Below are 17,644 nucleotides of genomic sequence, written 5' to 3' on the forward strand. Positions count from 1 at the left end.
ATGAATATTACACATTTGTAGTTTCGTAAAGTTATTGCAAAATTTAAAATTATGATGTTATTTTAATATATTTAAATAATATAATGAGAAAACATATATGCTATTATAAGAGAGAAAATATAACGATACTAGCCGCGCAATCTGCGTGGGCCACCACCATGCTAGTTACTACTTATTACAATAGCTTTGTGCTGTTGCTGTCTAAAGCTGACCAATTAATTTTGGAGCACACATAAATCTTGTAATTAAAGAATTTTCAGGTGTTTCAGTGAACAAGTGATCAAAAATATTTCCTCAATAGTTTTCCGAACTAATATTGTACGGACACCATAAATATGGACTTCATTACCATATCCACACGTAATCGAAACCGTCCGCATCTGACAGTGAAGGAAAGAGAACAGAGGCCATGGCGTCTCTCCCGGTGCCAAGCGTGCAGGCCATGGTGGCGGCCATCGGCATCGACCATGTTCCACCCAGATACCTCCGCCCCACGGACGCCGACGAGCCGGTCGCTTCTGACGGCGGCGAGGCGGAGATCCCCGTCGTCGACTTCTGGAGGCTGCAGCTCGGCGACGGCGACGAGCTGGCTCGCCTCCACATTGCCTGCCAGGACTGGGGCTTCTTCCAGGTTAATTTGATACTACTACCATTAGCATGCAGCTTCATTCTACACATTGACTTCATCCTGTGTTCTTTCCCCAGTTTTTCCCTGACTCACCTCTCTCGGTTTTTACGCGCACGCTTTTCAAACTGCTAAACGATGTATTTTTTGCAAAAGAATTTCTTCTAGGTTAATTTGATACTACCAGCATTAGCATGCGCAGCTTTATTCTCCCACATTGACTAATTAGATATGGTTAATTTTGTTTGCTTGCTGCAGCTGGTAAACCACAATGTTCCAGAGGATGTGGTGGAGGGGATGAAGGCCAGCATCAAGGGATTCTTCGAGCTGCCTGCGGAGACCAAGAAGCAGGTCGTTCAGGAGCCAGGGCAGCTGGAAGGCTACGGTCAGCTGTTCGTTGTGTCTGAAGATCAGAAGCTCGACTGGGCTGACATCCTCTACGTGAAAACGCAGCCGTTGCAGGACAGGAACCTCAGATTCTGGCCTGACCAACCTGCCGGCTTCAGGTATATATCTCTATCTCTATCTCTTCTATACTATTATAAAAATTAAAGATGTTTTTATCGGTATTTGGTACATCATCCGTATTTAAGTCAGTTTTTAAGTTCGTTCGCTTTTGAAAATACAGATCCGTACATGAGTCGGATTTTAAGTTTATTTGCTTTTAGAAATACAAAAGAAATCATATAAGAAATTTCTTTAAAAAAAACTTGCATGCTAACTTGAGATAAAAGTCGGACTCCTAATTGCAGCTTATGATTTTCTAAAAAAAAAATCCAAGCGAATTATTACAATGAATTTTATTCTAGCTAAACCGTATAACAATAATAAGATTAAAAAAAATAGTATTCACCCGTTGCAATGTACGGACATTTTTTTTTCTAGTATACCCATAATACCATAAACGTCTCGTCTCATGCTCTGATCGATTTTGCCATTTCTTGTTTTTGTTTACCTGCAAAACTGAACTGTATGCATACTGTGTGGCGTTGATCCTTCAGAATGGCACTGGACAGATACTGCGCGGCTGTGAAGATCACAGCGGATGGCCTTCTGGCTGCCATGGCGACCAACCTGGGAGTGGAGTCGGAGGTGATCGCAGAGAGATGGGTGGGTGGAGTCCAGTCGGTGAGGGTGCAGTACTACCCTCCGTGCGGTCAGGCGGACAAAGTAGTCGGCATCTCTCCTCACTCTGATGCTGATCTGGTGACCATTCTCCTCCAAGCGAACGAGGTGGATGGCCTGCAGATCAGGAGAGGCGGGGCTTGGCTTCCCGTCAGGCCTCTGGAGGGCGCTCTCATCGTCAACGTGGGAGACATTCGTCAGGTATGACTTTCTTTGGTCAGGCAGGCCCTAACATTACGGACTTTTGGAGACGCATGATGAGATTGAAGTAGATGCCTTTCGCAGATAAAAAAAGGCATGTTCCCTTTACTCTCAACTAGCTGGTGGCCCGCACAATTACGCGGCTAGCATCCACACAAATTATATATTTTTTTAATATATGATTTTACTTAAAATTTATTACATATCTATCTCGTTGTATTAAGACTTCGAAAGACCAAATTATATCATCCATATGTTTCTAATTTTATAGTTTTAAAAGTTACACCAATTGCTACCTCTTACTTTTATCATCTCTTTCTTTATTTGCTTGTTCGATCAACCACTGTTTTCTATTCATTCTCTTTGAAACCTTTAGAAATTGGATCTTATAGTTTTTAGAGTTTATTGTCTCGTTGGATTTCATTTTTATAATTTATAGAAGTCCTGTCAAAGACTACCATTATACTCCACTACGGCTCGTCCACTGCCTCTTCTCTTTATTATCGATGAGATTTTAAAAATCAAACATAATTATCGTTTGGGATCATACTTTCTTTTCTAGAAGTACGCCAAAACGTTAGCGGCTCTGCTACTATACTCATCTATGGCTGGTCTGCTACCTCTTTTTTTTTTATCATTGAGATTTTAAAATCGAATATGACTATCATTTTTTTTTACTTTATGAAAGTCTCGAACCTTTAAAAATTGCAACCTGTAGTTTTTAGAGTTTATTGTCTCGTTGGATTTCATTTTTTATAATTTCTAGAAGTCCCGTCAAACGCTTCATATACTCCTCTACGACCCATCCACCGTGTACTTTTTATTGTCATTGGGATTCTAAAAATTAAACATAACTATCGTTGGAATTCTTTTTTTACATGTCACACCATCCATCAGCGGCTTTGCAACTATAGTCATGTATGACCCGCCGACTGTCTCTCCTTTTTTTTGTTGTCATTGAGATTTTAAAAATCGAATAAGATTATCAATGGGGTTTATTTTTTTACTTTCTAGAAGTCTTGCCAACCACCTTGACCGGTTGCTTCGTGGCATGCCCGTCGTCCCTCATTTTAATAGTTATTAGAATTCTATTTGATGTTTTATTAATAGCTTTTAGATGTCCCATCAAACACCACCATTCTACTCTTTTATATACATGTTACTTAACTAATATTATCATGTGTTTTAGATGGTCTTTTCTTTCACTAGTCTTTATTTTTTTATTACCAATTTTAGTTATTTGTAAATTGTATTCCTAGTTGAAATCTTAATTTTCTTTTTCTAATTTTAGAATTTATTTTATTTTTTATTTCGAATTTTAATTAATATCGTATTGTGTTCTTTTATTTTTTTTATTTTTTATTTTAAATTTCAGTTGTTTCAAAATTGTATTCCTATTTGAACTCCTTTTATTTTGTCTAATTTCGTATTTTATTTTATTTTTACTCCTAGTTCTAATTTATTTCGTATTGGGTTCTTATATAGACTTTTCTTTCAATATTGCTTATTTTTAATTTCGAATTTCAGTTAATTTTAAATTGTATTCCCACGTGAATTCTTCTTTTATTTTTATTTTTCCTAATTTCTAATTTTATTTTATTTTTTATTCCGAATTTTAGTTAAACTCATATTGGGTTTTTATATCGACTCTTCTTTCCATATTGCTTAATTTTCATCCAGAATTTTAGTTATTTTTAAATTATATTTCTACTTGAACTCTTATTTTATTTTGTTTTTGTTAATTTTGGATTTTATTTTATTTTTTCTTCCGAATATTAATTAATCTCGTACCGAGTTCTTATATGTACTCTTCTTTAAATAATGCTTATTTTTAAATCCGAGTTTTAGTAATTTTTAAATTGTATTTCTACTTGGAATCTCCTTTTCTTTTTTTTCTGATTAACGTGGTAATTTCTAGCCCCCACAATGAACATGGTGCCTCCTTTTAAAGCTGTCTTAATAATATAATAGATAGATATATTTCAACCATTACTGCAAAATAGGTTTTTGCAAACGCTCAAAATGCATTTTCACAAGCGGTTGGGCGGGCCGCATGGAAGAAAAGGTCTACAAAAATCATGATTTCCGCTTGCGGCTTAAGCCGACCGCATGTGAAAAAGAATAATCACAAAAACAAATAAAATTTCTAAAAATTGAACAAATACACTACTGCCGCCGCCGTCCTCATCCTCCAGTAGCCACCGCCATCATCGGCGTCGTCCTCCACCCGTTGCTGCCGCCCTCGTCGTCATCCTCCTCCCTTCATTGGCAGCGGCGGATCGCAGCGGGGAGGGAAGCGGCCACTGAATAGGGGCAGGGGAGGGAAGCGGCCGGCTATTCGGGGCGGGGGAGGGAGGCGGCTAGCGGCTATTCGGGGCGGGGGAGGGAGGCGGCTAGCAGATCTGGGTGGGGGAGGGTGAAGGCCGCCAGATTGGGGTAGGGGAGGGTCGCCGCGTTGCCCACACCCGCCCACGCCGTAGCCCTCGCCAGCTGTCGCCGCTGGAGTCCGCGCCCACCGAGCCACGCGAGGCAGTGGCGGCAGCGCCCGTTCCCAGCACCTCTTCGTCGGCCATGCCACCCACCACCCAGCATGCCCACTCCTTTTCGGTGTGATAAAGAGAGGAGAGGAGAGGAGAGGAGAGAGAGGGTGAGAGGAGAGAAAGAGATAGAGGGAGAGGTGAAGTGGAAAAAAATGAAGTGTTGAGAGGGAAAAGAGAGAGCAGGGGAGAAAATATCTATGGAGAAGAGGATGGTATTTTCGTATGCGGACCACTTAAGTGGTCCGTTTGTAAAAATAGTTTTTTGCATGCGCCCCCCTTAAGAGGACGGTATTAGAAAATAGACTAATTTTTCAGCGGTGCCGGGGGAGGGAGCAGGCGGAGGAGGGATGGGCGGCCGTGGCGGCGCCGTGGCGGAGCTGAGCGGGAGGCTACGGGAGCGGACGCCGTTCTCTCCGTCGAAGTGGGATGGATTGGTCCGGCCAATTTTGGCGGACCGTTTCATCGCGGATCAAAGAGGAATATTCCTCTCCAGGGATCATCCCATCCCACTCACCTTCCAACCAAACACTCCTAAAATGGGTTCATCCCATCCTATCCCATCTCATCCTTGCAACCAAACACTACCTAAGTGGTCTGTCCACGAAAATAGCTTTTTGCATGCGGACCTTTTAATAAGCCCTATGCATAAATAGAGCTTGTTTTTTACAGACTGACTAGTTACAGCCTACTTGCAATCTATAGGGGTCATTGTATAGAAAAATCGTTTTTTATAGTGAACCCTACTAAATTTTTGTAAGGTAAACTAAATATTGGTAATTCTGAAAGTTTCCACTTAAAAATCCCCATCAAAAGTTGGTCGAAACATAACCAAAGCTATCAAAATTTGATAACGCCAAAATATGCCATAATTTGGCATTACTAAATTTGCTAAGGTTGATTTTGGTAACAATGTGAACAAGGCTATTTTTTTTCTTTTGGTTGCAAATATGAATCTAATATTTATTGCGTTGTAGAATAAAAGTATTGCAATTCAAAATCCATCCTACGAGTATCTTTACGGTGCTCTCTAGTGATAGTATTCTGCTACTAGCATTATGACCAGTAGAAATATTAACAAACTGGTGATTTATGAATTCTACTACCAATAATTGAGTTGGTTGTATAAATAAATATTATTATTAGAATAGAACATATAAATAATCTAGATTGATGGAACTAATACCAGTAGAGCACATTATATACTAATTTTTGTCATAAGTTTGGTAACAGAATAACAATATTTTCTAGACTACATATTGCAGTTGCACTACCAATACTATTAGGATTTAAATAATGAACAAAATCATCCTAATTAACTGTCTGATTTGATCCAACGTGAAACTGAAACTGACGTCCTTTCTATGTCGTCCATGGGGTCTGTCCATGTTTGCATGCACAGGTCTTCACTAATGGGAGGTACAAGAGCGTCGAGCACCGGGTTGTTGTGGATGGGAAGAAAGAGCGGCTGTCGATGGCGACCTTCCATTCTCCAAGCAAAAACGCCATTGTAGGTCCTCTGAGCGAGATGGTGGAGCATGAAGACGATGCTGCTTATACAAGCATGGACCATGACGAACTTCTGAAGCTCTTCTTCGCCAAGAAGCTGGAGGGGAAGAACTTCTTGAACCCGATAAAGAAGCTGAAGAACAGCGGCTGACCAAAGGAGTGGAAAGGAGACTTGCTCTGCTTGCAACATGTGTCTGTCCAAAACAGGACATGTCCTTCACTTTTTTAAACACGTAGTTATCAAATTGTTTGAAAAATTAAATAAGATTTGTACAGTATATATCTATTGTCCGAGTTGTTTTAGTAGACAGTCAAATGATTCTTTAAATACTCAATGTAATATTTGTGGTAGAGGTTGAGACTTTACTAAAATCAGTAGGATGTTGATATGTAACATGTGTTTCACTTATTGTTCGATGCAACATCTTCAAATAAGGAGTAAAATATAATTGTCTAAACAATTAGTTCCACATCCATGTAAAGACAGTGAAATATTAAAATACATGTAACATTTAAAACAAAGCTCGTGCAACATCCAAAACAAATTGTTCAACATTCCTAGTAAAGAGAGTAGCACAAGTGGGCGAGTTGTATATTTGTTTGAGCCTGCGACTGCGAAGGTGGTAAAAGGTCTGTAGATACTGATTTTAGCATTTCCGGTATATATAATGCTGTCCCTTTTGTGCATTTTATGTAGCAGTGTGACTTAATTGTAGGGAAATTTTGATTATTTAATTTGACATACCTTCAAAATTTTATTTCTACTTTTTCATTTTTTATGCCACTAATACCATGTCGGCAATTTAGTAAGATCCCATTAAACCCCATAATTTACTCTTACTTTTTAGGTACAGTTTTAGTTCCTTCTTAAGTGCACAGTATGTGCATTTTATGAAACCAATGAGACTAAATAATTAGTGCGGAAAATTTTGACATAAATTTTGAAAATAAAAAAAATACAATACATTAAAACTTTTATTTGAAATTTTAATAGACAATGGATTTTTTTTAACGAGAGCATTCATAAAAAAAATATCGTGAGCATTGCTAGTCCTATCTTTATATAAATGCTCCTTATTTTTTATGACTTTTTAAAAATAATAAAATAAATTCATATTTTTTATTTCATTATCTAAAAATAAATTATATCATAAATAATATATAGCACAACAAACCCATAACTATAATATTCTCACGCGACAAACTTTTACATTTTCAATAATGTAATTTATAAATTTCTATGTTCATCCGAAGAAGAGTAAAATGGTTATTTTTGTAGAAATTAGCATTCAACTGACGGGAGGGCCATGAAAGGGATCAAAATGAATTTTTTTTTGTGTGTGTGTGTGGGGGGTATACAAGAAACTAAACAAAATTTAGGGGTATATAAGCGATTTTTCTCTTTCTTTTATGTACCTTGTGTGTACTCTCCCTTTGATAAATGCAATATAAAGTAGTGTGTGCGAGTATACGTCTTCGATATAATCGAAAACAACAAAGTACTTTCTCCTTTTTTAAAAAATATATGATGCTAATGGTATTTGGACTTAAAAGATTAGTGTTAATATGAAAAATATAAGTCATGCATTACATTTGATGATAAAAACAAGACACAACGAAATAAATGATAGTTACACAGTTCTTGTAATAAGAGTAATGCACAAACATCATGTTCTTGCTAGATTTAATTGGGTAATTGGCCTATTTAAATTAAATTAAATAAATCCTAAGGCCCATTAAATACAAAGAAAAATGTGTGTGTAGTCCCACAAGGGAAATTAACAGCTAGATGAATCAATTGAACTGGTGAAAAAAGGTTTACACCAATTGTGAAGATGGAAAAAGACAAGAGGTAAGTCACATGCGCGCGCGACGCGCTGGGCGGCCTAGGCCTAGTTTTTCCGTTTAGTCTATATGGCTGTTGTTGGAGTAATCGAACTGCTTACAATTGATGGTTGGTTTTTGGAATAAATGACGAGCTAGGTTTTCATTGCACAACTATTAATTGTTGACGTAATCTTAAGTGACCCTTGCCCTTCGTCTTTGCTTGTTACCCAAATTGGAGTAAACATGGAGTGTAAATTGATCGTTGTTATGCGAGTAATAAATTGTCCATTGGTGTTCCTCTTCCTGGCTTTTCCTCTTCGTATTCTTGACTAATCCTAAAAAAGGATTGGTTACTCATCATGCTTACTCACCATGAGAGAGACACACGAATCTCTGAATCGAACTAGTATCATTGCTATGATCCTCCCATCCAAGCAAGTGTGTGCACACGTGCTGGGAGAACAGTCCTTCAGAACCCCCGCCTCCCTGATTTTGTAGCGACAGAAGGTGAATCAGATTTTTCGGAAGGGCATCATGCAACTGCTTGCTGGTGCCTTTGAACGACTACATCGACTACTTCCTCCTCATCATGGCAGGTTCGTGAGAACGGGAATGGGAACAACAACGATTCTAATGGCGGGAACGGCAACTGTAGCGGTTCTCCTTTCACTACAATTGCGGCACCTGATGTTATTCTCCTCTTATATTCCTTTTTGCTGATTCCGTTTTTTATGCACATAGGAGTTAGATATGCTTGTTTCTATGGTGTAAGCCTTATTATTGAGGGTAATCAGTTTATGCATTGTTAATGACATCATGGTTTATGTTTACGTCATCATGATTTATGTTGTTTATTTCCGAACTAAATATTATATTGACTATTTCTTTCAAAAGTTTTAATGTCAACAACGTTATATATTTAAAAACAAAATGCGATAACGGAGGTTGTATTTGCTAGTAAGATAGTATACACAGTAGGAAACTCACTTTCGATCCTTACAACGCTAAACTAATGGTCGACAACTTGGCATAGATCAGGGGCGGACCCTCCCTTGTGGCATGCTATGGCATTGGCCATAGCTAGATCACGGTGCGAATACCCCCGTACACCCCGCTGCTTCATGATCGTCCAGTGCTAGGGAGGCCATGGCTGCGTGCGCGAGGAGGCGACATGCAGCGGCGCGATTGGATGGGGGAAACGATGTTGGGCCGGATGGACTCAGCCCATCTATCCATTAGACATCAGGCATTTGTGGGCCATGAGTCATGACAGAGGTGAAAAGAAATATGATGCCCCAAATCCCAATTACTCTCTCCGTCCCAAAATATAAGAAGTTTTAGAGTTGGACACGGTTATTAACAAGTAGGTAGAAGTGAATGGTGAAGGGCTGTGATTGGATGAGTAGTGGAGGAAGGTGTAAAAGGTAAATGGTGGAGGGTTGTGATTGGTTGGGAAGAGAATATTAATTGATGAATAACTTGCTATATTTTGAGACAAATTCTGATGGCTAAAAGTTGTTATATTTTGGGACGGAGGGAGTATATTACACCTATGTACTGCTAATTTGCATTATTTGTAGTGAACTACTGGTTGATGGTCCAATTATTACTGTATTTTCTCTGTTTCCTACAAATAAGATCGGTGCAGTACGGATAAGGGTTATGGCTCATAAACATGTTCATGTTGTTTTGTGGTTAACAAATGGAAAAAGTATGAATTGCTCCACTGAACTATCAAGGTCGATCGAATTACCTATCTATACAAATCGGATAAATATCCCCCTCGGCTCAATCTGGAGTGGTTTTAGTTTTACATGGTATTCCAGTCATCAATTTTGTTAAAAAAATTGTGTGGGCCCAACATGTAAGGCTCTCCTCCCTCTCTCATTCCTCTCTAACCTCTCAATCTCTCTCTACTTTTATCTCTTCCTCAATCCCTATCCCGCCCTCTCTCTCCTTCATCCCCTTGATGCAGCGAGTGGTGGTGGTCGGCCGGCAAGGCGCGTATGGTGGCGCGCGGGGGCGGGCCGTGGGCGGCAACGCGAGATGCGGAGGCGGAGGCCGGAGCTGGGTGGCAAGTGGTGGCGAGCACGGCTGCGTGGCTCCGGCTGGCGCCGAGCGATTTTGAGCGCGACGAGGAGGGGAACTGGCAGAAACCGGCGAGGAGCATCACCATCGCCATTGCTCACTGCCTGCCACCACGCGCTGCCCGCCACCGCATGCCACCGTGCGCACCTGTGCCCAAGAGAGAGATTAGGAAGTGGTTAAGAGGAGGTATGACATGTGGGTCCCATCAATTTTTTAAAAAGAAAATGCTGACTGGATTGCCACGCATACGCCACATAGACCTAAACTGCTCTGGATTGGGTCGAGGGGGGTAATTCGTCTAACCTGGACCAGGAACCTTTTAATATAAAGATAATTGTTTTGCACTGAGTACTGAATATTCTGCAAGCATTATGCAGTTTCCTAAAACGAATCATCCGATAAACCAAAGCAGATGAAACAGTACCGCATTTATAGAGAAAAAATGTTTTCCCTATGTAGTCCTACCTGTCTTCCAGTTGTAGTAATCTATTCTGAGTGTAAGAAGGACCCAAACTTCAGCAAAATCACCCTTCTATTTGTATTCATGCCTTACAGTTATAAAAGGTTTTCTTATTTTCTTTTTTTTTACCAATGCTTTCATACTTAGCTTCATTATAAAATCATTTCTAACAAAGCCACTAAACATTATATACTTAGCTTCATTATAAAACCAAAAATCATTATGATAATTTTATGGAATTTGTAGACATGAATTTTGGACGTGGTAATTTTTGACTTAGTTATTTTAGACTTAGGAATTTTTAGACTTAGGCATTTAGGACTTTTTTAGATTTCTATGTGTTGATATATATATATACACATATATATATACACATATATATATATATATTTATATATATATATATATATATGTGTGTGTGTGTGTGTGTGTGTGGATGTGGATGTGGATGGGGTTGAGAAATTGATATTGTAAATTTGGATGTGGCTATGAATGTCAATGAATTTGTGTGAATGTGAATGAATGTGGCTATGAATTTGTATAAGTTGATGAATGTGAATGTGATTGTAGTTTCTATTATTGTGTGATTTGTATGTGAAATTGGTAGGTCCTGCTATTTTTTTTTCTTGCCAACATATACGTGCCGGTTTCTTGTTACAAACCGACACCTATAGTACTTGCCATATGTTCAAGCTATTCAACAACCGACACCTATATGATACTTATAAGCGCCGGTTGTTTTAAATAACTTTCACCTATAAGATCAGCCACGTGTCATGTTAGTTTACAATCGACACCTATAATTCTATATAGGTATCTGTTCTTGGTAAAAACTGATATTTCTTATAGGTGCTGGTTCAACAACCGACACAAGTGACCGAAGTCATTAGTACCGTCTACTGGGTGCTGGTTGAAAAATCCGACACCTAAGAGAGTTTCCTAGTAGTAGTGATACATACTCCCTCCATACTCATAAAAAAAGTCGTTTAGGACATTGACACGGTCTCCAAAACACAATTTTGACTTCTTGTTTCTATAAAAATATTTATTGAAAAATGATATATGTATACTTTTATGAAAGTATTTTTCAAGACAAATCTATTCATATAAGTTTTACATTTTCAAACTCAACAACTTGAGAGTTATTCATGATTTACATTCCCAAGGTTTGACTTAAACATTGTCCTAAACGACTTCCTTTACGAGTACGGAGGGAGTAACTAATAATTTACCACATCCCCTGGGTATTATAAAAAGGAAAAAATACGTATTACCCCCTAAACAATCACTGTCGTTCGAATTAGCCCTCTAAACTTCAATACTAGTTATTTTTAACCCTAAACTTTATAAACCAGATGAATTACCCACCTATGTCGATCGAGGGCAGTTTTGATCCCACGTGGATGCATACATGGCAATCTAGTCAGCAAAACAAATAAAAAAAGATATGGGCCCACTTGTCAGCCAAAACAAATAAAATATGGTGGGACCCACCTCTCTCTTACCCCTTTCCCTTCCTCTCAATCTCTCTCTCAGATGTCGCTGGGAGCGGCGACAAGGTGGCCGGCGATGGGCGCGGTGGGCGGCGGACGTGGTGGGGGTGCGGCGGGGGCGCAGCGGGCGGTGGGCGTGGCGGAGAGCGGGCGACGGGCGTGGCGGGGGCGGGCGTGGCGGGAGCGCAGCGTCACGGTGGAAGTTGTCGCACTCGAGGCGGAGGTCGTCGTGGCGGGAGCGAAGGGCGGCGAAGTGGCGAGGGTGTCGGCGGCTGCGTCCACAAAGGCGATGCACGAGATGGAGCTGCAACGGAGGGCCGCGAGCGCTGCTCACCCCTTTCCCCTTTCCTTTTCTTCCAACTCCCTCCCCTTTCCTGAAGTGCAGCGACGGTGGTCCGGTCAGCTGTATGTACATGAGGCAGGCGGAGAAGGCGGCAGCGTCGGCGGTGGTCCGGTCAGCTGTATGTGCATGAGGCAGGCAGGCAGGCAGCAGGTAAGGTGTTGATGAGAGAGAAGAAGAGCATATTGTGCAACTAGGAGTAGGTAGGAGGTGTAGCCGGCTGCTCCTCGTCTTTGTAGTAGTTGTAGGTGATGAAGATGCCGTCGTTGAAGCACTCGCGCGGGCGCAGCCGATCCTAGTGAAGTTGGGCCTAACCATGAAGGCGAAGTGGCCGCACTCGTGGAAGTCAACGCCGGCAGTGCAGTTGCCGATGTCTCTGTCGTACAAGTGCTCCTTGTCACCCCAGCATCGCACGGCGTCGGAAGCCCTGGCATTCCAGCCGTTCCTGCAGATGTAGAGGCTCTCAACGAACCTGCTGCCGATGGAGTGGCGGATCTGGCAGTCGCGGCGCATGGAGTTGGACCACCGCCTCTGCCGCCAGCCACGCGGGCGATCTCCGCCTCCGCAGACGGACTCCCGGGCGAGCTCCGCCTCCGCCTCCGGCCGTCCGAGCGTGTGCGCCTCCTCCGAAGCCGGCCGTCCGAGCGCGTGGGCGAGATGGCGAGAGAGAGAGAGAGAGGGGATTGGGTTGACGAAGGGATATGACAGGTGGGCCCCAGGGGTTATTTATTATTATTTTTGACTGGATTACCACGTTGGCGCCATGTGTACAAGTTGAAGTCAAAACCGGTCAAAACAGTGTTGAGGGGGGTGATATGTCCGGTATGAATAGTTGAGGGTGTAATATGTCTGGTTTTGTGGTTCAGGGGGTAATTCATACGGTCACAATTGTTCAGGGGGGTAATTCGTACTTTTCTCTTGTAAAAATATCTCAAGGGTTGTTGAGAAAATACGAATGCTAGTTAGAAGTAAGTGATGGCGTATCTAACATTCTTAGAAAGGTTTGTCCAAGGATGAGATTCTTCTACATACTTATAGAATGATTGGGATTTTACAACGTATTGTCTATGACTAAGATTGGTTACAAACTATATAAATCAGTTTTGTTGTAGTGTTGTAACTTTGTGAATGACTGCTTGGCAAAGCCCTGTCAGTAAGTTTAATAATAAGACATCCACAGAAAGAAAAAAAAAAGAAAGAAAGGGTCTTTTTGAATATGCATGCGGCATCCTATGCCTAAAACTTCAAAATTACTAACTGAAAGCAAACAAATTATTGCAAATGCACAAGATTGTCTTCAGGCTAACAGATTGACAGTTAGCAAATCCCCAATTAAAATTAGTTCCCCGGGTATTATTAATTTTGTCTTGCACAAGTGTAGATCTGTTCAGCGGAACAAGCAGATTAATTTTTGTGGGTATGTGTCTTCCGTGTGTGTGCGATTCTCCCCTTCTTGTTAATTTGGTTTTGAGCCGACGATTGTAGGTTCATTATTTGTCCGAGGTTACGTTTCTGAGGATATATAGTTTGTTCTTATATATATGCATATCGCAGCATATATGTACAACACAACGGCGTGCCACATGGATCAAGATTACATCAATCAAAGCTCGAAGATAGGGGAGCTAGAGTTCTTGCACTGATCTGATCAAGCAATAAACAGATTCATTACTCTCATAGGAAACATGAACGCACCTCAGCGAAGCAGTAACAATTATGGGCTTGCGAATGTAATATAAGTGCACTATGGGTAGTTGAGGGGTAACAACAAATATTAATTTCGTCTAAAAGTTCATGGATAGAGCAATGCTCCGGTGATACTACCAGTAGAACTAATCTGAACCGTTTATTTTTAAGGGTAGATTAGTAAAGTACTGAGGTAGATTTGGGATAAATTTAGCACTTAATTTATTTTTGTCGTGGATCGCTCGGATGTTTCTGGAAAAGCTGTGCTGCCACCGCTTCCTCATCCATCGCAATTGAGCGGAGGTGGAGAGAGCGACTCCTTCTGCCGCCGGCGCTTGTGCATCACGTTCCCTTCCGCCGGCGGCAATACTCTCCGGCGCCCCCTCTTGTTCAGTTCCCCTTCTCTGCCGGCGTCTACCCGCTTCCCCGCCGCAGGAGCTTCTGGTGCCACCCTGAAGACTTCCGACGTGCGCACAGGGGCAGCGGTGCAGAGGAGCCCTGCGTGGTTCCACCTCCTCTCGCACGACACCGCCGGCGGCGGCGGCAGCCGCGACGACGGCTACAGGCGTGTGTGGAGCCGGCTGTTGAGGAGGTTGGTGCAGGAGAGCATGAGCTTCTGTAGCCTCAGCATCAGCAGGCACGGTAATGTTAATTTTCGTGGATGACTTCACCAGAATCAAGAATCTGATTCTGAATCTGAATCAAGAATTTAATTTGGAGATGGACAGTATGCTCTATTGCTATACCAGAATCAAGAATCTGAATTTGCTATGAAAAGAAGTAGCTCAACTTCCGTGAGCCTGATCCATTAAATTTGTGCTTTGCTTCCTCTTTACCCAAGCTAATGTAATGTGAATAGACCCATCTTGTTGGAATTCTACGTGAAACCCATTCCAGCAATCCAGTCCACGAAGGCTTCCTCTTGCGAGTCATCACGGCGGCGAGCGGGTGGCGGTGGCGCCATGGATGGCCAGCAGGAGGAGCAGCACGCAGAGCGGCGGCGGCTAAAGCCCGGGAAAGACAAAAGTATCCCTCCGCAAATATTTTTTTTGGACAAAAATATCCCTCCACAATTCTACTACCATTAAGTGTGATGGTAGTAGAAATAGATCTGAACCCTATGATCAAATGAGATCAACGGTTCATATTATTTTCTACTACAATTAGAGGGCACCGGAGTGGGTATCTCATGGATAACATGCATGCACCCTTTATTATTGATTAAAATAAGATAAACGGGAACTTGCTGGTACAAATTTGGAAAGGAAAAAAAAGTAGGATAGAAACGTAGCAAAACAGGGTCTATGGGGTCTGCAGATCAATCTATGGTCTGCCGTTTCATTGACAACTTATTAATCTAGATAAAAGCATAAATAAATTGAAATGATTTCAGCGGTGACTTCCATCATGCATGAAGAAATGCCCACTGGTGATGAAGAAAAATTGCATAACACCCATAATGCAGTTTAAAATAATCATGGTCCAAGCTTCCATGAGTTACAACCATATGCACCAACCTGCGCAAGGCATAGCAAAACAAGAAATAGATAGTTTAATTAGTGCATGCTTAGTTTCACATCTGCTGCATGCGTCAGTCATCTATACATATATGTATATAAGAAATGAGATTGCAGTAAATTGTCTCCTTTGTATATGCAGATCAAGAAAATGCATATACTGAAAATAAAATATACATGGATCATAGCATTCATGTAAAACTACGTACACACAAATACATCGATCGATATAGGAAGCAACTTAATTATATTAATCAGACTTACCCCTGAGGATTGCATGGGAGTGTAGAATGCATGGATTTTAAGTTCATAAGTCCAAGCTCCACCGGCTTCCTGGATTACATTATGCTCGACGATACCCTGTGCAGCAACAAATTCTCCAGTACCTCCAATTATGCTCCACTCGCCATCCTGTGGAATCGTACCCATCACCTGGAGACTGGATCCGCTGAACCTGATACATACATATACACACAAAAATGATATGAATTCTTATATACTATGGTCGATAGAATATCGCATACAATTAATTGTTATACTACAATAGAATTTCTCATACAATCGGCGATTACCTCGTATCCTCGAAGATTAAATTCATGGATGTATACCACTTTTGGCTTGTTTGACCTGACTGGAAATGTAATCCTTGTGCACGTCCAACAGTATTTGCCCCATCAGTTATGGGCCAATCATTGATGACAGTAATACCAAATCCTTGAGGCTGGCTTGAAGTAATCACTACTAATTGGTTAGTACTCTGTCCAGCATACACTTGGTTTATGTATAGGTGCATGTAGAGCTCATTCTGGACGAGGGCACAGAGAATAGGAGCGATTGCGTAATAGGCCATATTATTCCCTGAGCTAGCTCAGTGTAATTCAGCTCAAATTAGCTAATTGCCTTTGGTGGTTGTGTGTTCGAAGCGCTGGTATTTATAGAATGCAAGAAGTAGGGTAAAATGCATGCTTCCTTGTGTGTGTATCAGTTGAGAGAATTGATTTTTAATTTTATTGTTTGGATCCGATCCTTTGGTTCAGTAGTGGTTGACATAGTGAAATAAAATAGATAATTAATTCTGCCAGGTTATTGGCAATAGAGGAGAATCACCGTATTAATTACATGTCATTGAGCACAAATTATTCTAATTGGGTCCAAGAAAGCTGGTAATAATTTAAAAGGATTCCACTACTTGCCTTGTATTATTACATATATTTTGCAGCATAGTACATACTTAAAAAAAATCATTTGTGATGCTGAACCGTTGACTGTTTAGACTTTACACATAGCATGTGACCTCACATGCATGCAGGATGGTGAATTCACATCACATGTACATGTGTTTTAAATTTGTCGCAGCTTCTCCGTGCTTAGTTAAATATTGATTAAACTTGACCTACATATTGTTCGAATTTGGAGGTCCTTATATATGTGTATAGTCTCAGTTAATTATGTGTTTATTGTCAACTAACATGCATTTGCATGCAGCTTATATTATCACATTTCCAGTGGACTACTATACGGAACATATCCTGTATAAACAAGTTTTGCATATACACACCATGCAAACCAATTAACAAATGTTAAAAAAAATCTAGAAAAAAATTTATGCATATATATATTGAAAATAGTATTAACCGACGTGTAAATTAATTCTTAACCTCAAATTCATCATGAGTAGTGCTTCTTTGCTCCTCAGAGAAAAAGACGCACAGATATTAAAATTCATGGGTGGTGTAGATTAAAAGCTGTTTAACAGAGTAAATATCATTAGCGAGGGCCTATTTTATCCTGAGGTAGGCGATGGGACGCACATCTCTGACACCCGATTCCTCCGCCAACCAACGCCGCCGCGTCGGCCCTTTAATTTCGTCCGCCATGCCACTTGCTCCCATCGCCAGCCCTGCCGCTTGCGTCCCCCCCCCCCCCCCCCCATGCCGGCGACTGTAAAAATGTACCTCTATGCCGTGTCGCCCCGCATTGCCTGCCTTCGTCTGCCGTGACGCCACACTCTATCCCCTTCCTCCGCCACGACGCACTCGGGCGGTGGTGTTAGAGACACATTTGTAATGAGTCGGTTTCCCTTATTATCTCCCGATTTATTTTTCTATAAGTCAGTTGTAAAGATAAAGATGCACCATCTTTATATGTACTCGTTTTTTATTAATATAACTAGAAAGATAGTCCAAGCAAATGCATGGGCATCTATCGTAAGTTGTATATGAGATACTTATAGAAG

The 17,644-nt window shown here is 41.0% G+C and overlaps 2 protein-coding genes across 3 annotated transcripts; one reads left to right on the plus strand and one right to left on the minus strand.

Moving 5' to 3' along the window:
- Positions 1 to 350: 350 nt before the first annotated feature.
- On the plus strand, positions 351 to 6,455 carry LOC4326482 (2-oxoglutarate-dependent dioxygenase 11-like). Of its 2 annotated transcripts, none has more exons than XM_015786793.3 (4): positions 351 to 631; positions 884 to 1,131; positions 1,627 to 1,951; positions 5,891 to 6,455. In XM_015786793.3, exons 1-4 carry the CDS (start codon positions 410 to 412, stop codon positions 6,146 to 6,148), a joined length of 1,053 nt encoding a protein of 350 aa, XP_015642279.1. In that variant the 5' UTR covers positions 351 to 409; the 3' UTR covers positions 6,149 to 6,455. The 2 variants fall into 2 exon arrangements, with proteins under 2 accessions (XP_015642279.1, XP_015642285.1); XM_015786799.3 differs by having other exon boundaries at positions 1,642 to 1,951.
- An 8,623-nt stretch (positions 6,456 to 15,078) lies between these two features.
- On the minus strand, positions 15,079 to 16,325 carry LOC107278107 (dirigent protein 11). Its single transcript, XM_015786770.3, has 3 exons — positions 15,981 to 16,325; positions 15,673 to 15,862; positions 15,079 to 15,408 (listed from the first exon to the last, which is right to left on the minus strand). Exons 1-3 carry the CDS (start codon positions 16,256 to 16,258, stop codon positions 15,367 to 15,369), a joined length of 510 nt encoding a protein of 169 aa, XP_015642256.1. The 5' UTR covers positions 16,259 to 16,325; the 3' UTR covers positions 15,079 to 15,366.
- Between the last annotated feature and the right edge of the window lie 1,319 nt (positions 16,326 to 17,644).

Source organism: Oryza sativa, chromosome 1, assembly GCF_034140825.1.
Source record: "Oryza sativa Japonica Group chromosome 1, ASM3414082v1".
In the NCBI taxonomy this organism is placed as follows: domain Eukaryota; kingdom Viridiplantae; phylum Streptophyta; class Magnoliopsida; order Poales; family Poaceae; genus Oryza; species Oryza sativa.